General features: G+C 36.3%; 1 protein-coding gene across 2 annotated transcripts in view; it reads right to left on the bottom strand.

The window, feature by feature from the left end:
- Nucleotides 1-768: 768 nt before the first annotated feature.
- TRP1 (tryptophan biosynthesis 1) overlaps nucleotides 769-25787 on the bottom strand; it is a 219028-nt gene continuing 194009 nt past the window's right edge. The window contains exons 9-10 of one of the 2 annotated variants that reach the window (XM_089797068.1): nucleotides 13563-13697; nucleotides 769-1282 (exon numbers count right to left, since the gene is read on the bottom strand). In XM_089797068.1, coding sequence (XP_089653194.1) covers nucleotides 1232-1282; nucleotides 13563-13697 — 186 coding nt within the window. In that variant the 3' untranslated portion in view covers nucleotides 769-1231. Of the gene's footprint in view, nucleotides 1283-6132; nucleotides 6421-13562; nucleotides 13698-25787 lie in introns of those variants that run through there. The other variant, XM_089797067.1, reaches the window with a different exon arrangement.

Raw genomic sequence — 25787 nt, 5'->3', positions numbered from 1 at the left:
CCTTTTTCTTTAAAAGTCTGAAATAGGAACTATAGACAAGAATTGTGTTTACGTATCTTACCTTAGATTACTTGTAATTAATAATATTATAGATAGAAACTGTACTTGTTTGAGAAATCTTGGTAATCATCTATTACATGCTATAACAGATTCGGGTACAAGATATAACAGAAAACATAAATATTTCAGGACTCAATGTTGCTTATTTTCAGACTGTGCTCTAGGACAATTGTGTTTGAATTTATTAATTAATCCTCTAGGCCTCTTACAAGGAAGATACTGAATCAAAGAAAAACTAACAATACGAAATTTACAAAATATTGCAACCACAAAACAAAGAAACTCCACAGTTTGTTGTTTTTGTTTTTGAAAATATTTGGGTTATTAATGATTTCTTTAAGCCCTTTCACATGGTAAGTAGTTCAATGAAAACGATGATATCTTCTTTCATGAGTTCTTCAATATGATAACCAGCTCTGCACTGTCCAATAAAAATTCTTGTTTCCGTACAATGCAATCAAGGCGTAGATAAAACATGGGCCTTACTTTAAAAATACTTTTTTTTACCTATTTAATTCATATGTACATGAGCTCTATTTGTATCTTTCTTCTTTGCCGGGTATTATGGACACACTGATGGATAGAGGAACAAGAACAGAGATATTAAGACCAATCATAAAGATGCAGTTACATCTATATTGAGTCAGGAGACATGGATGATTATAGGGATGAAAAATTGAAAATAACGAGACTAACACCAACAACACATTGTGTAATGAATTCATGAGACATGAGATACTGTATAACTAGAGTATCAATAGTTCCTGCACACCAATTTAATCTTAAGGATATGAGAAGTCAACATCAATCTGGAAGCTTGCTGCCAACCAAATGGATTTTTATGCTATTCAGAGATCAGATTATACAAATGTACCACTCATGAAAAATGGATTAAGTATTAAATCATGATCAAAATCCATCTTAAAGGTAAATTTCTCAGTCTTACACCTCTATCCAGTTACCTCTACCTGAATTCTTAAATATATACGGCCTCATTAAGCCCTATTTAAATAGCTCAGATACCTTCCAGAAGTTTTCAAGGTGTGTGACAGCTGCAATGTTTCATCTTCAAAACATCTCGTCTCCTCTAAGAAAAGCCTTGGAAAGCTGGTTCCTTTATTCCCTTAAAATAACTTAGAATAAAGGATATTCCAATAAAGCTTAATACCAATTAAGTTATTAATGTTCCTCTTGGGCCAGACATGCCAAGTGCTTTCAATCTCTGTCAAAAAAAAATCCAGAAGCATATAAGTAACAGCACGAAATGCACAAGACTATTAGCTGGTATCAGATTATTTATATCATCAGACAATAAGAACATAACAAGGAATCATTAACAAGGTTGCATAAGAATGGATTCTAGAACGTCAAAGTCTTATTTTTACCCAAACTGTGAGAAATGTGCTTTAACAATATTAAATTCCATAATAACATATTAGTAGCAAAGAGGTGAAGCCAGGAAAGACTTGCACTAAGCAGGAAAAGACAGAAAATTACCTTGCATTTCTCTATGAACACAGGGATGCATCCCTGGGCGTTTTGCCTGTGTCCTTGCATCAGGGATGTCTCAGTGAGGGGTATGGCTTGGGAACATTTCCAAACCATCTCTTAAATTTGCCAAAACATTGGGGTGTTTGGAAAAAGGAGACAGCATGGAGACAAATTGGTTAAGGCCAGCCATCCCTGGGATGCATCTGGGGCACTTCAGACATGCCCTACTGTCCTGGGCTGGCCATTCTCTTTTTTTCAATGCTAAAAAGCAATAAAAGATGCTCATCTTTGTTTCCAAAAGGGGGACGGCATGGAGACAAATTCGGGAAGCCCAGCCATCCTTGGCATGCATCTGGGACACTTCAAAGGTCGCCAACGGTCCGGGGTTGGCCATTCTCCTTTTTTCAACACTCAAAAACCAATAAAAGATGCCCATTTTTTTATTTAAAAACTTAATCTTGGGACTCGATCAATCAATTTCAATTTGGCACCAAAATCATATTATGTGCATACTACAATGGAGAAACATAATTATATACTGCATCACTTGTTATTGTGCTCAACCTTACTCTGGAATAGTCATTTAAAATGTATAATAAAGATGAAGCAATCATTTTATTTAATAACCCCTACATATTAACAATAACAAAGTACATGTAGTTTGTATTGATAAAGATATCAGAACATATATCCACAAACCTAAAAGAGTGCCACTACTATATATGGTTAGGTTAACTTGTAAACAAATATATCAAAGCTTATACACATAGGTTGCATATGAATATTACAAATTTTCCTATATTTTAGAAAAATATGTGTATATTTAAGTTCTATAGCTGTAATATCCCTTAGTTGACCTGGCTAGGAAATCAAGACAATTATCTCCTAATCCAGATCACAAACCCAACTTCCTTCCAAAATTCTTTATTTCTTACTATAGGTGGTGAATATGAACATGATGTAGTTGATAATATATATTCATATGACTATAGTAAAGGACTTCTTTGTTTCTATCTTAAATTTGTAAATACAAATTGATGCATATCGTATATGTATTCCTGATCGTATTACTCAATATGTGATCTTCTTGTTTCTCTTTGACAATTCCAAAGTTTCAGGAGTATCTACTAACTACTTAGGATTATATTCTCAACTTAGAGTCTTAACTAAGGACCAAATACTATTATTGTCAAACCCGATACTTCTTTGGTATTAATAATTATCAGTAAGTTTATCAATGCAGATGTAATCGCGATACTATTTCTACCACTTACCTTTTGATGCAACCATCGGAGATTTGTTAAGTCCTGTAACATGGGCATCTGTTGTTTAAGAGGTGGGTCGAATTGCATGAACGACTGAAGTTTATTATCCCATTTACACTTTAATCCTCATTCCTTAATCTCCAAGTCTCCAAAACAACTGCTTTTAGCATCTGTTCAATGAATTGGGATTTCGACAGATGTTAAAGTGTCCATTCTTCCTCAAGGTTGCTGATACCCTATTGATTTGAATGGGAGTCTTCTATGTTAGGCTGGATAGCTCTGGCTGTCGTCAAAGGATCCAGTGTGTTCTAGATCAGAAATTTGAATATCATTCTTATGTACGCCACTTCTGAGGTCCACCATGATTTAGTTTTAGTTTTTAAGTTTTTTTTTTTTTTTTAAAAAATTTGTTTTAAAATAAATTAATCTACCTTTATTGAGTTATAGATAATTAAATTTTTAATTTATTTGTATTTCATTAAATATATTAAAGTTTAATATTTTAAATATTAAAATTATAAAATATTTATATTAGTATAAAAATCTAATATAATTTTTATTATAATTAGTAATATTTATATAATTGTTATTATAATTAGTAATATTTAAATTATGGTTTTTCTTAATTTCATAATATGAGTATGTTTTAAAGTTATTTATTTTATATTAAAATTTAACATAATATTTTTTATGTTTTAGATTAAATATTTATATTTTTAAAAAATTATATAAAATGATTTTTTTTTGCCTTGCTGAACATTTTTCAAATTTTGTTGTTATCAAATTCGAATTCAAATTCGAACCTTGTGACATAGTCCAATGGTACCAATATCTCCATCCTCTGCTAGGCTCCCATGGATATGTTGACTCTGCAAGTAATCCAACTTGCATTCATTGATTCCCATCTACTACAGATGTAATATGTCTATCCCATAAGGGATGGTACAACCTCGGAGAAAATCCACACTGATGTGCCATCAAATCCTTTGTGTGTGAATGAGAAAAGTAGTGATGAGTACCCCTCCGTATACAATCATAATAAAATGCTCCCACCTCAATCAAGCATTGACAGATAGTTCTAAATGTAAAATTTGTCATGTGACCACCACCTGCAGTGGATGCAACCATAACAAAACTTGGTGTAACATATGGTTCTTTGTTTCTCTCTACACATGCACTTATCCCAACTGTATCATCTGCACTTGTAACTGTTATAAGTGTGGCCACATCCTCAACCTGCTCACAACCATAAACCATTGATATAAGGTCATCACCAATTGCCCCTATAGATGATTGTATTGTATTTGTAGTTGGTAAAGATTGTGTCACCCTCAACTCCACAAAAAGTTCCTCAATCCATGACTGAGACTCAAGAAGGGTCAACTACATTCTCCCCAATGAATCCATAGCCACTCTCAATTCATGAGTGAGCTCATCCACCTCTTCTTCCTTTCCCCTCACTGCGTCATAGTAAGTGTAATCTCACCCTAGAAGAAAATCTTTGTTAGTCAATAACTATAAATAATTTTGTTTAATTATTATGATAGCTTCTCAAAGTGCATGAAACTTTGTAAGGAAAAGACTACTATCACAATGTTCATCTATCAAATAAGTTCTCCAATCATAAGTCGCCAACAACTGACAAGAAACATCAAAGTGCTCTATGGCTATGGCAATCATTCTCTTATTAATATTAAGTTGCCCAACCAAATGTTGTTGGGCCATTTTCGCTAGTTGGGTGCACTATTGGTTATAATTTAATTATATTTACTAAGGTTGCTATTTTAAATGAAATTGTTTAATGGGCACCTTAGTGTTATAGCTCATTGGAGTTTAGATGAGAGTCTTAAATCATGGGCACATGAAACAGGAACCTTGTGTGTCAAGATGCCACTAAATCAGTAAAGGGGTTAATTTTGGAGCAACAGGGGTTTAATTAATAAAGTGACTATATTATTTGTCAACTTTAAAATATAACATAAAGTTGCTTTATGAGAAATGGAGCATTTCAAGTGAAAGGTATAGCCATTAAGCTACATGGCGTTTGGGGAAGAATAAGCTTCAACTCTACAATGTTATAAAACTGCATTCCTTGCAAGAAGTCAATTCATTCTATGATGTTTATATTTTATTGCAATTGAGAGAATTGAAGGGTTTGGCGTTAGAGTTTAAGGAATTTAGGATTTCTCCAGCTGGTTATGCACTTTGAGTTGAATTTCATTGCCAATGAATTGTGTTTTCTGAATGAAGTTATTTTCTGCTAGTAATTCTGAAATTTGGAAGGAAATTATTGAAAGGTTTGTAAGTGAATTACTGCTGCTGGGTGAAATTCCAAGCGGCAACCTGCTCTGATTATATATGTGCAAATGCAGACCTCTTATGGTTTTCGCATCATACTTTGAGGTGGCAGCATCATATTTGGGTAATGTGGCAGCCCTTTGCACCTGCAAACTGTTCAGAGAGGTGGTGTTTGAGTTCAAGCAAGCTGCGATCAGGTTTTGAGGGCATCATTCAGCATAATTGCAACAATTATTGGTTATACTTGTCATCATCAAGACCCCATGTGATCTCACAACACTGCCAAGTTCTCCAAGTTGATAAATTAGTTGACTGTTTCTTGCATTTGTAACTATTTGCAAATTCCATAGCAAATAAAGTTGATGCTGTTAGATTTGAGTTGTAAATATTTATTTTGCATTTCAATTTTGTAACTATAAAACCTCAAAAACAAAAAAAGCAGACTTCTTCAACATAGATTCAGAGTGAGCCAGCAGGGCTCATTACAAGTTCTAACCTCAAACTGCTAATTTTAGGTTCAAGGAATATCATCAAACACTTTGCATACAATATTTATGGTTAGTGGATTTGTGTTTCAGTTTGTTTATGCTTGCTTAGAAGATGTCATATAGGGCTGAAATGCTTGCAAATAATGTTTTAGAATGCTTCTAATAATGCATGATGGACCGACAATATAATAAAAATGATATACTAACTGTTTTTGACCTTTCTCATACATATACGTGACTAAAATTAACCTGTACAACAAGTTGACATATCGTCAAACACTTTTCATGCATCCTAAAAAAACCAATATCTATTTATAGAAAAGGGAATTTTTCACAAACAATTAGCATGCGATCTACCTATGTAAATAAACACCTACAGCAAGGAGGTGTTTTGACAAACAAATCATATGCATCTCAAACTCTTATATTGCAGATTTTAAACTGATTACAATATTTGGAAAATGCATAGGCATTACTAAAAATAGTTGGCATGCAAATTATAAAGAATGCATACTTGTTTTCACATTCAAATATTGAAACGCAAATCAATAAAACCTGATTATGAAATGCAGCCCACTTGTGATGCTAAACTCTCCAATATTTTGATTACAAATACCACCATCTTCCGAAAATTCAATAGAAGATGAAATGATGGCATAGATATTGTGCATTGGAACAAACCTCACATGAATGCTTGGAAACCCCCACATGTGTAGATATTTTTGTACAGCGGCCCATGCAAGCTCAAAGCTATAACAGAGACTGCAATCCACCACTGTTACACTCGTACCAATTTTGATTTGCAATTGATCTTCAATCTGATTGGAAAACGTATCAAAAAATCTGAATTTAAGCTCCATTAATGGCTCATGGATGAAGCCAACTCACCAACTCAAAGTGCTCAATACCAAAAGAATTCACAATTCTCCAAGCAATTGCTGAAACCCTTGAATAAACTCTAAAGACTTCTCAAAACAAACAAATCCATCCATCAACATAATGAGTTTATTTCCCGTTTTCAGATTTTATAATTCCTTCATAAATTACATAACTCAAACTTTGGCAGCAAATCTGATAATATAATTAATAACCATTAATGATGCCCTTTTAATGTACCATGTTGACTTAGGGAAATATAAATAAATGGGCCCCCTCATTATGACATATTCAATGCACTTATTAAGTGAATTGGCTCCACTTAATTAATAATTTAATATCATAACTTTATAATAATTAATTATTAATAACAAATCCTTTTATTAATTAATAATACCTTGAGCCAATTAACATTTTCCGCTTAACCAACTGATGAAGTCTGCTAATACCAAATCCAAGTGCACTACCAAAAATATCACCATTGGCATAATTTAGTATAAATAGTAGGTCCCTCAGGCTAAGTCAACAAACAAATGAGTCAATCATTGTAAATACCATGAGTTCAGGTACCCTACTAGATATAGCGACTCTTCAATACTAACTTACTATAATAGTAAGTCTTTGAACAATTATTCAAATCAATGATACACAATCTAAACATTGCCACCAAATTGTTCAAGCACCCTACAAAAGATAGAAATCTTGATTTTCCTAAAATAGACACTTGTTATAAATAGTAAGTGTGCCAAACTGATATAAACGAATGTAATGACCCTGCTCAAATCTGACCTCAAAATGCTGATTGGAGGCTCAAGGAATTTCATCAAACAACTCACATGCAAGGGTCATATGACTGATATAGCATTTCAATCTGCTTTAATGATTCTTTTCTTCAATTAGCATCAATGAGAATTTTTGCAAGAAGACTCAAAATTGACTAAACAATGACCTAACATGAATGTGCAACTTATTTTGACAATATTCAATGCATATATGTGACTAAAACTACTTGCAAAATGCAGCTACAGAAAATAGTAATTATAACAAACCTATGATGGCGTTAATGCACTTATAGCCAAGTGGCATTAATACAAACACTTGGTATGCAAAATTATAACATTATTTATGCCAAAAAGAGAACCTACAGCCAATTGACATTTTGTCAAACAATTGGCATGCAAACTAATAAGCTGATCATGAATGATAAATACATGTTCAATTACAACTATATCAGACCAGCAACTTATGTCTCCTTTATTGCACAGATAATGTCAACTACAATGCTAGTACGAAATGGCCAAGACTCTTGGCTTACATCCGCAAGAATAATGCTTAATTCTAATACAAACTTTCACCTACAACCATACCTTCTAATATGCATCTAAATGATAAGAAAAATGCATGAAATATCCAAAGGAACCTGATTGTAGATGGCTGTAATAATTTTTACCAATGCTGAAGATGCCAACACCCAAACCAAAGTCACCCCAAACCTGAAAATGTACTTCCTTGCAAATTTTCGAAAATGTCTAGGAGTTTTGAAAAATTCTTTAAAAATAAATCATGGCATTTTGGGACTCCAAAATGCACCTATCATTATCTCCTCGACTATAGAAATCCGATGCAAAAATACCCAGAATGATATGCTGAGTAATGGGGAAGATATAAGCAAAAATGTGGTTCCAAAGCCCTATCCTGAAGTTCTGAAAATTGGATCAGACTTGTAGCAAAAATGAACCAACAGCTATAAATCTTTTCTCCACCACAAATTAAGCCTTCTAAAGATGTCCTAAAATCAATCCATGACTGAAAATGAATAGTCCTCAGAAAATGCCCCCCTCCTATAATTTCGGGTCTGCTGAAAGAAGCCTCCTAAAATTTCGGATCTGCTAAAAATGGCTTCCTATAATTTTGGACCTGCTAAAAATGGCCTCCTATAATTTCGGCCCTACTAAAAATGCCTCCTGAAATGCATAAATGTTGCAAATGGCCTTAGGCCCAATGATGCCCTAGCTGAAGTGACAGAAGTATCACCTCCAAATGTGCAACCCTTCAAAGGATATTTCACCTCCTCAGTTATGCAAAATCCTTAGGAGTCTCCGTTCCCAAAGATCAACTGATTATCTGAAGACCAGCTTGGCTCCACAATAGACTTTGTGACTGAATCACAATCTGATGTCAAGATAAGAGATAAACAACTGGATGCCCCAAATGCAAGACCCATAGAGTCTATTTATTCACTTTTCAGTAGCTTCCTCTAGAAGTCAATTAAACATTCTAGAAGCATCCAAATATTCTTATGAAATAAAGTGCACTTTTATTAAATATTACTTTATAATAAAAAGTGCATCAAAACATCAAATTATAAAACTAGGCCCGAATAAAGTAACTTTACTATATAACAAAAGTAGGCCCAAATCAATAATCAACTGTAAGGACAAAATACTGCCAAATAGTCGCTGGTCGACTCTCTCCACATCACCACCAGTCTATGAGAACCTGTGATTGACTGATCTAGCACGCTAAACGATGTCAGCCAAAATGGGGACATGACAAGGAAGAGCAATCTCGAACACCCCTATCCTTTGCAATGGCCATTTGTCTTTGGTTCTACCAACTGAGACCCTCTATTCCTCTGACTTAGCTTACGAGGGCCATTGATAAGATAAGATAAGACAATAATATTAATGTCCACGAAAAACCAACAAGGTTTATGGGATTGAGCATACAAATAGAAGAGTCGGCCAAAGCAAAAGCTAAGAAGAAACAAAAGCAAGAAAGAATCAAGGTAAGGACTAAGGGTCCGTCCTTGCCACAAAGAAATCAATAATAGAGGGGTAAACCCGTGAATGATCCATAGTCTGAGAATTTCGTGTAGAACCGTTGTAGGATTGTTGCTACTTGGAGAGACCGGTGCAGTGTCTAACCAATCGAGAATGAGAAGTACTAGAATGCCTTTTCAAACCCTGTGGAAGAGACAAGGGAGAGAAAAAGGTAGTAATGAGTTGGTCTGAAGTACGCCCCTGAGATATAAAAAACTGCAGGGTAATCTCTCGAAGATAGGTGGCCTCCTGAAGATAAAGTGCAAGACACCGTTGATCGATATAGCTAAAGAACATCAAAAGAGAAGAACAATCTCTGAAAAGGCGGTAAAATCTCCCTCTAATCTCATAGTAAAGAGGACATTGAAATATGAAGTGGATCTCAGTCTCAACCTTTGCCAAAGTACACAACTGGCATATCCGGTCAGCCTGATCCATATGGTGATCGGTCTGAGCCCTGAGACGGTGAGAACCAACTCTGAATGAGCCTAAAGAAAACCGTAAGGCATGATTCCAACGTCGACAGAGATAAGCAGGGCGAACAATAATACCATCCTGAATCTCATGAAAATGTTCAGCATAGAAGGTCATCCTAGGTTGTAGACCTCCCAGGGAATTACTCCAAGTAGTGGTAATGTACTGTCTGTAAATATCCTATCTAACATGCTCATTCAACTCCTGATGTGAGGGGAGAAGATGAACAGGAGCATCAAGTGAAAGCTGGTAAGGAGGAAGACGATCTATCTCAATACCAATCGAACCCAATAAAGAGGTGGCTTGGGCGTACCAACAATGAGACCTTGTAGAGGTGTTAGATCTCAAAATCTCAATAGAAGAACAATATGCCAGATGAGAGTATCTGTGTTGGTCAACACCCGACTCCATAAAACCATGAAGCCGATGAAGAAACCAAATTAAGTCAAAAATGGTAGCAAGTTTGAGAGACCATAAGCCATACCACATGCCATGGTGAGCTAAAAATGGGGACATTACAAAATTCCAATCAAATATGAAAGGAAATCGTATTTGCATGAGAAACCCATGAATTTGAAGGGTTGGTGACTGTTCTTTCAAGAGAATTATATATTTTTCAGACTCAAAATCACAAATTTGAAGTTTAATGAAATTGGAAAATCATTTTCTTTTACGATTGCATGATAGAGATTAACTGAAATGAAATTCCTAAAGATAGAATTTTTTTAAATATTTCATTGGAATTTCAAGTAGTTGATTTTAGGAGTTTACAAGAAAAAATTTACTTCCCAAACTAAGCATTATTTGGAATAGAAATTGCAAAGCTATAAAACATTTCATTTTGCAAAAAATGTAAGAAATGTATCCATGACAAGCATTTTCTTGTTTTGCACAGTGAAAACAAAAGAAGGTTTGGAATTGAAAATTTTGAAATCGTCACCAACTTGAATTTCCTTCACAAATCCAAGTTCACTTTCAAAGTTCCAAGTGCATGAAGAATTCATTTATCTAAGAAAATCAAGATTTCCAAAATCAAGAAGTGCAATGAGAAGATTTACACATGAACAAGGATGGAAAAATATTTAGAAGATGAAGCAATTTGGGAATATGCCATCACAATTGAAGACTTGATATGTTGAGTATCAAGAGATGTCCTCATCACCAAAGAATTGATCAAGTCTATAAGATAAGGATGCTGAGGTAGCACCCATTCACCTCTAGTCAATCGGAAAATTCAAGTTTGCACGTGTTCAAGCACATTCAATCATGTAATGGCAAATGTACATGTGAAATATATCTAGTGCCTCTACCTAATCTATTTTCTCATTCTCTTAAAAGCATTTTAATTTTTTTTCGGCCCATAGGGTGGTGCCTTCATGTAATTCGATGGCCATTTAATGCTCATAGAGGTTAGGTAGATTAGGGCAATGTTGGCATAATCTTGGCCCTTTAACTTAAAGCGATCTTAGCCCTTTAATATAATTGAAAAACTATAGAAGGCCAAGACCTTCACATTTGAAACTCATAAGATTAGAGAGGAGATTAGTTTTAAAGAAGAGTAGGAGGAAACTTGTTAAATTGTTATCATAATTCTATCAAAGTAATTGTTGATTCACTATTGGTCTTCATGGTGGACTACTTGTGTTGTTTTGAAGTATTGTGGGGTTTCTACACTCCCGAAGCTTAGAATTTTATTTCATGTTGGTTAGAAATAGTGTTTACTTGAATGGAAGATATTTTGGATGCACCTTTGGTGAACTCGCTTAGACTTGATTGCAAGTTCGCCTTCCATGTTGAATGTCATAATTATGAGCTTTACTTCGATTATTGCTTGCACATTGATATGCAAAGATGGATGGAGTTGATGGAATGGTGGTATTTTGAAGTTGAACATCTTACATTTACCTTAGGAGATTGCGCTTGCTTGTGTAATGACCCCTACTTGGAGGCTGTCAAGAACCAAACTTAAAATCCATTACTTTGCAAACAACCTAATTAACTTTAAGAAATTTTATACACACACACACACACACACACACACATATATATTCTTATAATGCATCATAGTGATTAACATGTTTTAACCATGATTCCTTATTTCCCTCCTATACAAATCTTAAGGAGAGTGTGGATTTACTTGGCACAGGGTGCTTGAAACCAGTATATCCTTTGGTTTTACTCTGCCTCTCCCTACACAACACCATCTATCAACTCCTAGGAGTAGAATGACAAAATAAGAAAATGAGGTAAAACCATCCTAACCCTTTTGCATTACAAGTTATATACATCCATATAGACTTCATAAATATAAATCTACTTAATACTTTATATAATAAATTATATTCCATATGCATACGTATATTCAAATATATGTCTATACCAACATTATGTATGTTTCCTCAATCTATGACCATGCACAGGATATTCCATCACAAATATATGTATATCATATAACCTAATTCCTCCATATAGATTTCCATTTACTTACTCAATACCACACAGTTCATAATAATATGATTAAATTAACTAAGATTAATATATCATATTTAATCATTATGGATATTAATAATATCAGATTTCCACAATCCATTACTAATGATGATTTTGCTTCTGGATCCACAATCAAATCCAGAAGCAAAATCATCATTATGGATATGTTATTTTTAATTATGTATTATGATTAGGGCCCAAGATGTGTCGGGGCTTGTCTTCAATACACCCTCCTTTCTTTGCATGACTGATAGACTTGGCTCTCACCTTATTCCACATGGCAATCTCCTCATGCCATCTTCTTTGTTCAATTGAGCACTGTGTAATTGACCAGCCTTTATTTGCTCACTGTTATTAATGCCCAACTGGGCTTAATCCACACAAGCAATTTGTCCTTAGTGCACTTAGTGTCTGTCTCCCATCCATGGTTGAAGTTTAGTCTATATCCATTGAATGAACAACATAAGTCCCTTTGTGATTCCCAATATATCACATTAAAAAACTGAGTGAAAGTCTACAATAAGAAGGAACCTTCAGTTTGTGTCATTTGATCACACAATTCATCTACATTATTTAGCATATGAACATCCTTATTCAATAAAAAGTTGGAAATCTGGTATTTCGTCATAGAATACTAGGTGTTTGATTATGCATGTTGTAGTGAACAAAACTCACATTAACACTACTCTTGACTAAGGAATCTAATCCAAATTATCAAGTCAAAAGAAATCACTAAATGAGTAAATTATGTTTCAATAATTGGATTGAAAATGAATATATGACTGACATTGCTTAAATGTCTAGATATGTCAATGCTTAGTAAATCTTTGGCTAGCTACACACATTATTAGTCATCATTAGAGATATTTCTTTTTCAATATCCCATCTATATGATACTCATAAAAGCTACACCCAACTTTCTAGGTGGCATGTATTCCAATGGGCAAGGGTGAGAGCTTTGACAAAACAAACTACCCTTGGCTGAGGCATCTAGGCGAAATTTCCAAATAAAAAAATCACATAAATGTCAAAATTATATTTCAAGAAGTATACTGACAAAGACTATACAAATGACTTTTCTAAAATGTCTAGATATACTAAGAGGAGTGTAATAAATGCTTAGCAAATCTTAGGCCAGTTAAGCACATTATTAATTAATTTCAGAAATATTTCCTTTTTAAAATCTCGTCTACATAACATAGGCATCAATAAGCACACACAATCAATTGATGTGCTTCTCATAATAAGTTATGCCATCAGTTTAGCCACTGTTAAAAACCATCCAATATTCAAAATACCTGTGTTAGAAGGACCCAAGAATCAAGAACATTCAATGCTTTCCCAGACTCTTGTATTTCCCTTGCTAAGACAATACCTTCTTCCAATTGCTTAACCCGCCCACAAACTAAGAGTCCAGCAGCTGCATTGAGAACCTGTAGGACAAAATAACACATTAAGATATCCTACCACAATTTCTATGCATTTGGTTTGCAAAAAATCTGAAGCATTCATTGCATATCAGTAATATGATAACAAACAAACAAAACTGTAAATTAATGCACATGTTTAATAGAAAAATAAATACAATATAATATTCAGAAAAGTCGATAATGTGTCAATCATAAATATACACTTGAGCCTTTCCCTGACACTGCCCACTTTCCCTCCCCTACCACATGGTTCTTCATATCCTATACAAATAGAGAGGAAATAAACCCTGCACAAGTGCCATGTATAGTTGACGGACTATCAGATGTGACCAAAAATAAAAATAAAATACTTACCCATTTTAAGAAAGACAAGATATCTCTCATAGATACATATCTTTTGGCTAATTTTTGGAGGAGAAAATTCTATGATTCTGTTTGTTTTATATTTACTTAAAATGATAGATTTCTGTAAGCATATGTCAACCCTATGTAATGTTTGCAAACTGCATTTTGTATTCATAATGGAAAGTAACCCATATTTGCAATATACAATTTACTATTGATATGTACCAGCTAACAGCTTTTATAATAGCACAAGAAAACAATTTAATATTTAAGCAAAAAGGATGCTTAAGCACATCAAGATTGAAAATAATGCATATGAATCAGAATAGGTACAACATAAACAAACAGTATAACAAGTTAACAATTAGTTACACATCCATGAGTTGTAAGGTGAGCAGATGAAGCAATGGAACATCAAAGCAGACTTGGAATGCTGAGATGTGTTTTGTGATAGTTAAGAATTTACGAGTGATCCCCTCTGATATTAATGGTTACTATAGAAGACATAGGGCTTAAAGTGTACAAAAAATATATTTTTTGTAAAGAGCACTGCTGGCTCACTCTAAGAAATGCAGAAGATTTTTTTGTGTTTTTGACACTTGTGCTTTTTTTATGTTTTTTCTAATATATAGAAATGCTTACACAAATCTTATGAAATTTAAACTACTATGAATGCTAGCACAATATTCAATTGCAATTATCAAGTTTTGCAATTGTTACAAACATGTGCATATAAACAAGCAAATTAACTATGGAGCCTGGTATCTACTTGATGTAGGAAATATTTGTAGTAGAGATAGAAGAATTTCCACGGCACATACATGAATTTCAGACCAGAATTACAAATGCTAATAGAGCAATGATGCCAAACAAGGATTGGCTTTCATCCAGCAAAACACCCCCCTCCACCCACACAAAAAAGAGTCATGCGCAGGTGCCAGCAAACCCACATTGGTATATACATCCCAAACGCTGCCTCAGCCAGGTAGATTGCAGCACTATCAAACCCCAAGAAAGTGACATTTAGTGCAGCAATTAATGCACAGTTTCAATGCCTAACAGCCAGCTGCTTCCTTCTTAAATTTGCAGTAGTAACAATTCTTCACAAACTAATCTTTCTCAGCTTCCAAAAATGCAGATTAATGTTAATCATATTGGTATACAACAGCACCAATTTAATTACAAGTTGAATTCAAACCTCAGGCACAATTAATTAGATCCTTTACCAGCTTAGAGTGCAACCCAAATGGAGAAATCAGTTGCTCCAAGTTTCCAATGCTGAACTGCCTAAAAGCCAGGTTGATAGCGAGATGCAGAACCACCAATAGCATAGGAAGTCTCACCGGTTGATCCCCTTGCTAAGCATCCATTTAAGTTTCATAGCCATAGCCTTCTGTAGTGCTGATCGAGTTGATTCATAAGCTTCAAGCCCTCACCTCTGCAGTGTCGCCACCTACAAAGCCTTATGCCTTTCAGATCCAAACCCCTACCAGATGCAGCAAATCAACCAATTGAAACCCTCAAAGCTTTCACCAAATTCATACAAATGCAAAATAACAAGAGGTGAATAAATCAAAGCTAGAGGCTTGCTTTTATAACAATTAAAACCAAAATCTTCTTCAACACACCAACGGCCAATAACTTCTTCCATACACTTTACACTTCAATGCAAACTTTGTTTTTGGTTGCATATTTGAATTTGTAATAGTATAAAATGATAATTATTTACTCCAAAACTTTAATTAATTCTTTGGCATAGGCTTCCATGAAATAATTAGATAAATGGCGCCTTCCAATGATTACTCAAACCTCAAGTGAAATTATAAAGTTAAATTATAACTTTATAGTAAGCCCTTTAGTGATATAATTATAAATTGGCCACTAAAATAATAATAACTCCCAAAATACTTATCCTTTAAATACGTCCTTTGAGACAGGAGTCGTGTACACCTTCCAAAAATAGAAAAGGTCCCTCTCAACCATCACTAGACTTTCCATAACATCTTGCATCAATGCCAATAAATCTTACCTAAATATCTCCTCAATCTTGGTAAACAGTTTCCTAACTTAGTAGGATTCAACTACATAAAATTCTATGCAATTACAAACATTAATGTGTAGTTAGTGTCACTCGGTAACCACTGACTCATCAGCTTGGTAATTATGTTGTCCTTCAGTAATATCCAAGCTCAATAATCACTGGACTCAGTCTCCATACACTGCTCGATTACTACTATGCTCAGTTATCATTCTTCTTGCCGACTTAAACTTCACTTCGGTAACTATATCTACTCGGTGACTGAATGCCTATTCGGTAACACTATATTGTTTGGTATCAAGCTTCACCGACCTCTCAAGTTTACATTAATCGACCTTTTCCTTCATCATAGTTTTGTACTAATGACAACAAACAAATGCATATAGGAGTAATATTCTCCCCCTTTCGCATTAGTGACAAAAACTTGTACTTGTCCTCAAAACTATACTTAGTAAAAATTTGGAGTGTTCCCCTTAAATTTGTTCTTCGCGATTTACTAAGTTTTTCAAAATTCATATCATCCTTATATCTCCTTTCCCTTATATATCCATATCAAAATTACTCACATACAATCACCTTTATTCATACTATATTGTCCCCCTTTTATCCACCATCTATCACAATACTATCCCCATTTTTGACGATAATGCTTTTAAAAGTCATGTCAAAAATGAAAGTATGTAGAAGATACACTTACATTTTATCAAACAAAACTTTTGTGTGCACTTTTTGCACTCTCCATGATAGAGAGTTCCATGCATCTTTTAGAGCTTGCAATGCTAGTTGCTCGGCATGTAGTTGTGATGATAACTCTAGCATATGATCTATCACAGACATTTCATGTGTTGTGATCAGCTCCCTAGCCTTCTTGATGTTCTTTTGCATTACTTCCAATAGTGGTATGAGAACTACATGTAGGTCAAGAATCTTAGCTCTCACTTTATCCTCCTCTCTCCTTAACTCTAATTGTAAACCGATAAAGTGCTTAACCTTTTGATAGTGAACCTGGAATGACCAAGGTTCCTCGATTAGTTTATTAGCACTTGCCTTCAATTCTTCCTCAAGTTTCTTCAATTTTTCTAAAATTTCTTGTGTCAAGTGAGGGACATCACACAACTTTTGGAAAACTTGGATAAGATTTTGCAATATGGTTTCCAACTTTGTGGTCAATGTATAAAGTTCATCTTGCTGAACTACAATGAAAGCATTCACCTTCTCCATTGTTTATGCTCCATTTTAGTCTCAGCTCTATTAGTCTCTCCTGGGCATCAACATCGAGGGTATTTACTTGCTCTACAAGAGATGCAAGTTTATCAATAATTTGTGCCTTCTCATCAAGTGGTGTGTCTAGAAAAATCTGAAGCACGATGTCCTTGACATCTAATAGCACTTATTTGTTCTTTACTTCCTACTTTAGCTTTTCCTATGCAACCTTTCTCTTGCACAATTCACCATATTTTGCTAATTCGTCTGGCTCAGACTTGGTCTAGTCACATTGAAGTATCTCAATGACTTCATTTAGAGTGACCTGATCTTTCTTCTTCTTCTTGTCCTTCTCCTAAGAGGTAATTGAGCTTGTGCTCATCAATGTTATTTTAGGTGGCATTGGAGCCTGTTGCTCCTCATTTTTCTTTGATTTCTCAATATTGGAAGGTTCTACCTTCTTCATTTCATTGCCTTCTTATTGTGTAGGGGCCTCGATGCTAGTAGCTTGTGTAGAGTTATCCTCTTCCTGATGTTGTTGCTCAGTGCTCGATGGGTTCTCCTTTTCTACCTCTTTTCCTTCCTCTTTATTTTTCTTGGGATCCTATGCGGGTGAGCTAGTACCTTCGGCAGATGTGCCTGCTACACTCACAATAGTGTCATCTTTACTAGGCTTGGTGGTGACATCACCTTCAATTTTCTCAATAGACTTGGGCTCCTCATCCTTATTTGTAGCACTTGGTTGCTCGGTGGACTTACTTGTATCAGCTATATCCATGGGAACATTAGTAACCAAAGAATTAATAGAATCAAATGAAATATTTACAATTTCAGTAGTAATAGGAGGGGTTGAATATGTTTGGACTTGTTCCAAAATTGGTGCTCCACACATCAATTGTATAGTAGCTGACTCTGTAACTGGAGTCTCTTTAGCTAGTTGTCCCTTGCTCTCCATAACATCCCAATCTTTATTCAGTGACTCATCTGGATCATTATCTGTGATATCCTCAATTTCAACTCTGTCTTCAGTTCCCTCCCCCATTTCTAGAATATCACCAATTACTTTATTTAGTGTCTGTGGGATTGGTGTTTACTGTACACGGTAAAAGAGTACTTAACGAATGTAGTATAACAAGATATAACACAGAATAGATACTTTATTCATATATGCAATATGCATATTACAATTATTCCAATGATTACAATGATGATGATCCAAAGTCCATTCCGGACAGTGTACATATACCTTCCCGAAGGGGTGACTCAACTGTCACGCGCCCGCTCGGATACTATTCTACCCGTCGGCTACAATATGGAATTTACTGACAACATCATCCCCCCCAAAAAGAAAAGTCGTCTCCGAATGACAATTACAAAATATTTGGGACAAATTAACAAAACAGAATACATTGTCTAACTAACTATAACAAGATAGATCTGTTCTGTCACATCACATTCACATTTCTCCCGTGCCTGCACCAAACTAGTCTCCAAGAACACGTTGCATATGTAGCCTCTGCAAAAACAATACTGTCTCCCTAGCTAATCTGACCTTGATAGCCACCCGTGATGCCTTCTTTGCTTCCAACTCCTGGGTACGCTGAGCCAAGTGTCACTCTACTGCCTCTAACCAGCTCCTCCAAGCTCTCTATGCATGCACCAAGACAACCTCACGTCCAACACCTACCCCGAGTGCCTCAAAGCGTAGCATCCCTCTCAAAAGGCTTCTCCAGTGCCCTTTCCACCTCTAGCATACAAACACTCCATGCCTGCAACAGCTCCATGTCTCATCAACTAGTTACACTTCCCATGACTGATAACTGAACTGACTGGAGGTCTAGGGGGCATCGCCCCCAGTGGGTTCGAGCCCCCACCGCCAAGACCAAATTAGCGCTCTCAAACCCACACAAAAGTCTATGGAACACACCATTTTTGTGATTTTCTTCCAATCCCATACTCTTCCTGCCAACCGCTTAAGTTTTACTACCTGTTTATGTCTTTCCCTTCCCTTTGGTATCATACGTTATTCATTATGGATTATTTTGATTTGTCGTCTTTTTTTTATGGCTCCTGCTTCCTGAAGAGTATGACTCCTTCCTCTTGAATGCTCTGGTACAGCCTCCGAAGGGTAACTTTATTACTATACCTCTATGATCCCTTTTATTATATTACCACTTAACTCCGTATGACGTACGGCCACCTAATGCAGTGCTTTTGTAGTGTTGGCAAATTATATTACTATCCTTGTGAGCCATATGGTCCTTTCTTTTGTTCTCCTTAAGCTCGTACGTCTGTACGACACATTTGCATGTGTCCTCTGTTCGTACGGTCGTACGGCCTAATTTTCTTCCACTTCTTGCTTGACCGTACCGTAAGGTGTGACTGTCAAATTTGTACCTTGCTCAAGGCCGTACAACACACTTTATTGCTTCCTCATGTTCGTATGTCCATACGGTGACCTCAATCTTTCAATTGATGGTCATACCTTTTCCTCTATTTACCTACTTCTCCTATCTTGCTTTTATACTATACGGTGTTTATCTTCTATGTATGGTGCCCCCACTCTGTCCGTACAGGCCGTATGGTCAAGCTTCTACAATGTCTTTTGTGATTTTTACAAAGGCCATATAATATGATCGTTGCTACAAGGCTCTCCTTCTATCCGTACGGTCGTACGACCCCCATTTTAGTCTTCACGAGTTGTCTAATGGTTTCTCTTTTACCATTTTATTCCCCAAAAGGCCGTATAGTTCTGAGATGAATCTTTTGACTATTGTTCTCTTGTCCACGTTCTCAACTGGCCCTACAATACCTCTTCACAATCTTAATTGTTCGTACAGTGAGCTTATTTGCCTTCTGTGCTTTTAATGTTCTCAAGACCGTACACTCTTAAGTCCATATTTCCCCATTACGCATTTAATATTTATCTCTTTTCTTCAACTTCTAAAAATTTAATATTCTATTTTACACTTTATTTTACATATATACACCAGTATCTATTATTTTTAGACTATCTCTCAGTTGATCATCCATGGAGGTGTTATTTCTTTCATGATAGATTCTCAACTTTGACCCATTCACTGCATTGGCTACTTCCTTCCCGTTGAGTGTCCATAATTTTATTGCTTTGTTATCGCCCACTTCGCAGATTTTATATGCCTCGACCCACTTTATTTTAAATTTGTCTGGTTTGATCTCATTGCACCTCTTATACTTCAAAACTAATTGTCCCGATTGAAATCTATTCAACTTCAAGTGCTTGTCATGCCATGCCTTATGCTTGATCTGTATAACCTTCATGGCCCATTGTGCCTGCAATCATCGCTCATCAAGTTTAAGTTATACAATCTCTCCCTCAGGCTTTCCATATCGCCCAATTTTTTCTCGAAACTTGGTACCATGAATTCCGTCAGCTGCTACTCCTTGCCGTCAATAACTATATTCTTGATTCTAGAACCTTCACTCTGTACAACTGCAGTTTTTATTAAGCCCTTCCTCTTTGTTTCCTGTGCAAACCGTACAATGTGTTTTCTTTGCTATCGGCACCTTTCTACTAAATCTGTGGTGCAATGTAACCTTTTCTTTCCGCACGGTCCGTTCACCGTGTACCATACAGTGGAATATTGCCTTTTGCTAGGTTCGTACAGTATGTTCTTCCCTTCAGCTTCAGTCATAACTGTCTTTCCTTCTTTTGCTTCTCCGTATTCAATCAGACATTTATTTTCCTCTCCTCACCTTCGTCAACCCTTAACATATTATAGCTCAGAAAGAGCTCGTAATCCTCCATCTGCCAGTGGAATAGGCCATTCACCAAGTCTAGGTCATCATCATTCGACCCTCCTAATCTCAACAATCCTTCATCCAGTTCCATTCTCTTCTTTCCTTCATCGTCACCTTCACGTTCACCTTCGGAATTTGACGATGTTGCCTCCTCACCTACCATCTGTGTGTGCAGGTCAATTATGATTCTTCTGACTCCGTATTCCATGGATAGGGTGTTTCATTTCTAGTCATGTTTTACTTTTGCTTGCACCAACCAACCCCATCCAAGGATAGCATCATACCCTCTTCTTTTTAGTGGAATGACCACAAAATCTAGTAAAAATGGTTGCGTTCCAATGGTTACCAGCTGTGCCATCAAAGTTCCCAATGGTTTGATCCCATGCTGATCTGCCATGAGTAACTGGAATGTAGGTGGCCACAGCATGGGTTGTCCTAACTTTTTCCATATATCTTTCGGAAACACGTTTACACCTGACCCTCTATCCACAATTGTGTCTGTCAATACAGTTCCTAGAATGCTCATCTTGACTACTACCAGATGCCTTCCTGTTGTAAGTACCAGTAGCATGGGGTCCGCTATCGTTGTTCCACTACCATCCCTTCCTATTTCCTCTGTTGCTTTCGGGAGCGGTGTGATATTCATAATGGCCATCCCTAAATGTGGCATTTTGAGAAAAAGATCATTTAATTTAATAGGGACTTCTATTTGCATTATCTGCCTTATCATGTTTTGTTCAACTAAGTTCCTTTTCGAGGTATCGACAATGTCTTTTACTTGTAACTTCCCTATTCTCATTTGTCTTTCCAGTTCTGTCCGTGCTTGTTATAACCTTTTTTTTTCTTCTTCTGCATCAAGGTATTTTGCCTTATTCGCTTGCTCATGTGTAACGGCTAGTACCTTCTCATCACATGCTTCAATGCTTAATAAATTTAACCCTTGCTTCGGGCATTTTGAATCTTCGCGGTCTCCTGAACCACACCATCTGCATAGCAACTGGGGCATTTCCTTCATGGTAAAATCTCTGGCGAAGTGGCCCCAAAGATTGCACGCACGACATTGTATCATTGGTCGTCCACTCGCGTCATACTATATCTGACTCCAACCTCCATCATTATTATTGTTATTATTGCCACCCCTTCTGCGTTAATTATTGTTGCAATATCCTCCCGAAGTTGCATTGTTGTTTGTGTTTGTTCCTGCAGACGCTTCCTACATCAGTAATACTTGTTGGTGTCCTCTTGACTTCATGTTAAACGGGCACTCCTTTATGGAATGTCCTGCAACCTGGCAGATATCACACAATTATTTCTTCGTGCATGAGCCCTTTGTGTGGACATCCTCTTTACGGTCCATCCACCACAATTCTCCCTTTACTAAGTCTGGATTCTTTTTCAAATTCTTAAATTCTTTCATCATTAGTAGCATATCTTTCTGTAACGCTCGAACTTTCTTGTTTGATTCTTCATCACTACTGCTACTTTCGGATGATGAATCGTCTGAATCAGACGATTTATGCTTCTTCTTACTTGCCTTCTGTTTGCTTTCTAGATCCATCGCGTGATTGAACGCATCGGCATACAATGTTGGTGGTACAATCTTCATCTTCTTTTTCAGAGCCGGCCATAGCCCCTCCACAAACCATCATTTTTTCAATCCCTCAGCCGGTTGGCTACCCATCTTCCCAACCAGCTCTTCCAGTCGTCTTGCATAGGCACGGATTGTACTGTTCTTTCCTTGCTTGGTGTTGTATATCTCTGCTACAATTTCATTATCGTCCCACAGCAATTGAAACTCTGCTATGGACTCTTTTCTGACATCTACACATGTAGTTAGTTTCTGAGGGTTAGCATCCGCAAACCAATCAATTGCCACACCCCGTAGGGTCACTGAAAACTACCAAACGCAATCATCTTCATCTGTTACACTGCTTGCTGTCCATATTATTTCACACGTCTTGCAACATCTGATCGGATCTACTGTCCCATCACCATTAAACTTTGGCAACTTCTCCTTTGGTCCTACCATTACTACTTTCTTCTGATTCTGAGGTACCTGCTGTGTACCTATGTTGTTCTAAGCACCCACACTATTTTGCACACTCGCGTTGTTCTGCGCACCCGTGTCGTTCTACACAACCACATTACCTAGTGAAAGAAGATTTTCTTCAAGTGAAGTTGTTTGATTCTCCACCTATATCCGTTTGACGGGTGTATCGGGAACGAAGAGTTCACTCCACGCTTGTGCTCCCTTGACACTTCGAGCCGTGCGAGTTGCTTCCCTTCCGTTCGGATGCTCTACCCTTGGTGTATACAGGTTAGGGAACTCCTCCCTTGTTTCTTCCACCAAATTCAATCGCTGTCAAGTCTCTTCCAACAATTCCTTGCCACTCCTTGGCCTGATAGGTGAATGCACTCCCTCTATCTGTCCCCCTTCACCACCTCAATGTCCGTCGGTAATCTGCTAAAGCTTTTGTCTGGGCTCAACTTGTTGTGCTAAAATTAGAACTTCTTGTGTTGTGCGTATTTCATCCTTATCCTTTATCTTATTTCTATCCTTGTTAAGCAAATTTGGCATTAATCCTCATAACATTTCCTTTGTTCTAGGTTCGACTGGCAACGGCACCAAATGTTTACCGTGCAGGGTAAAAGAGTACTTAACGCATGTAGTATAACAAGATATAACAGAACAAATATTTTATTCATATATGCAATATGCACATTACAATTATTCCAATGATTACAATGATGATGATCCAAAGTTCATTTCGGATAGTGTACATATACCTTCCCACTGGGGTGACTGAATCGTCACGCGCCCGTTCGGATAATATTCTACCCGTCGACTACAATATAGAATTTACCGACAACAATTGGCATCTAGATTGTCCAACTGAATGTTTTCTTGGGGCTTGGTAACTGGGGCATCATCCTGCTCTTTATCAAGTTCATATATTATTTTCCAAATCTTTAAGCATTCTTCCTCCACTTCTTGTGTCCTCCCCATCATTATCTTTAACAAATGTTCTTTCTCTTATTTGCTTCTCAATGGCTAAGGCTTAGAAAGCTTAAGGAGCCCATTCCTTAAGTTTCCCTTATTGTTTCTGCATGTACATCTATAGCCTTGAGAACTGTATTGGTCACCACTTTGAATTGGCTAATGTCACCTAATTCTATCTGTTGACTATCATCATTTTTATCAATTTTCTTTTGTTTCTTTGATGTCTTGGTCACTGATTGTTGAGCATTCTTTCTTTTTTGATAGGTTTGGTTTGTGTTTTCTCAATTGAAATATCTTTTGTTTAAGTTCTCTTTGTTGGGGGTGTGGATGTTGTGGCAGCTTTAATCCTAGCTTGGGTAGCCTTAAGAGTCTAGGGTTGTGCAATTTGTGCTCTTTTACCCTTCTTTTGTTTGAGCTCTTCTGCCTCGGTTTCCTCCTTGGCTTCTTCACGAACGTCTTCCTCATTTCCCTCAATTGCCACTTCAACCGACTCATCTCTACCTTTACTTTCACCAAATTTACCTTCCAATGTATCTATTATTTTCTTTGATTTCTTCTCTATCTTAGGAACTAAGATACCCATTTTGATTCTCTTTTTGGCTTGTTCATATGCGTCATATGGCTTGGCCTTCCTATGAACAGGTCCTTTCAACAATGCTTCAATGGCACTAGTGTCCCATTCAATATTCAACTCATACTCCATAGGTTCCAACCAAGCAGTCCTAGGTTCTACGACTTTTAGTAGACATGTATCTATGTCAACTAAAAAAAAAACAGAGTCCTTATAGTTCTCAACCAATTGTACCTCTGATACCAATTGTTGGAATGTTTAGGAAAGGTGATATGCTAAGAAGAGGAGGGGGGTGCATTAGTATCTCTTAAAACTTTTAACCCTTATTAACTTTTACCCTCTTGATTATTGAACCCGGTTTGCATGCATGTTCATAATAACAATAAACAAATCTGAGAACTATAACAGTAATCTCATCACAAGCATTCATCAACACATAACATAGAGATTTGGTCACACAGAAACCCTTGGTTGGAGGGAAAACTGTGTTAGGGATGACACCCACAAGTCATTCACTACTACAGTAAAAAGGTTGCCTATTAGGGCATACAAAGATGTCACTTCTAAAGACTTACCCCGTTAGGAGTAATACAATTGGACCTTTCAAAGTCCACCTTGTTAAAGGATTTAGCAACACTCTTCAAGTGTGCACTCAGTTAGGAGACTTTATAATAAGATTGTTAAGCCCACTCTGTTAGGAGACTCTCTGCTAGAATAATAATAGTAAAGTGATCTGACTAAATGCAACTTACTTTTCCTAATTCAAATCCAATCTATTTTGTACTGATACCACCATCCTGTGATGATTTCAACCAATCTGCCCTTGTTCACTACTCAGTAGCTCCATTCTTCCTTAGCTTGATCTTCAAATTGTCATTCCTCCAACAACTCTTCAACCACTTTAAATCTGATCTTGATCCGTCCTTATAAAGAAATCCTGTCGCTTTCATCATACGCGACCTAATTAGGATTTAGATCCTACCAGAATGCTCGATCAAATAAATCAATGATCTTTATTCATTCTCCCTTACCAATATTCCTTGCTTTATTTTCATTAGTTTACCATTATGCATTGGGATCCATGGTCATGCATCAATCCCAATAAATATTACCTAAACATCTCCTTGATCTTAGTAAACCATTTCCAAGCTCGAT

Source organism: Cupressus sempervirens, chromosome 8 (assembly GCF_028749045.1).
Source record: "Cupressus sempervirens isolate cs-2001-9-10 chromosome 8, ASM2874904v1, whole genome shotgun sequence".
Lineage (NCBI taxonomy): Eukaryota > Viridiplantae > Streptophyta > Pinopsida > Cupressales > Cupressaceae > Cupressus > Cupressus sempervirens.
The sequence above is the reverse complement of the archived record's forward strand: the minus strand, read 5'-3'. Positions and strand labels throughout refer to the sequence as shown.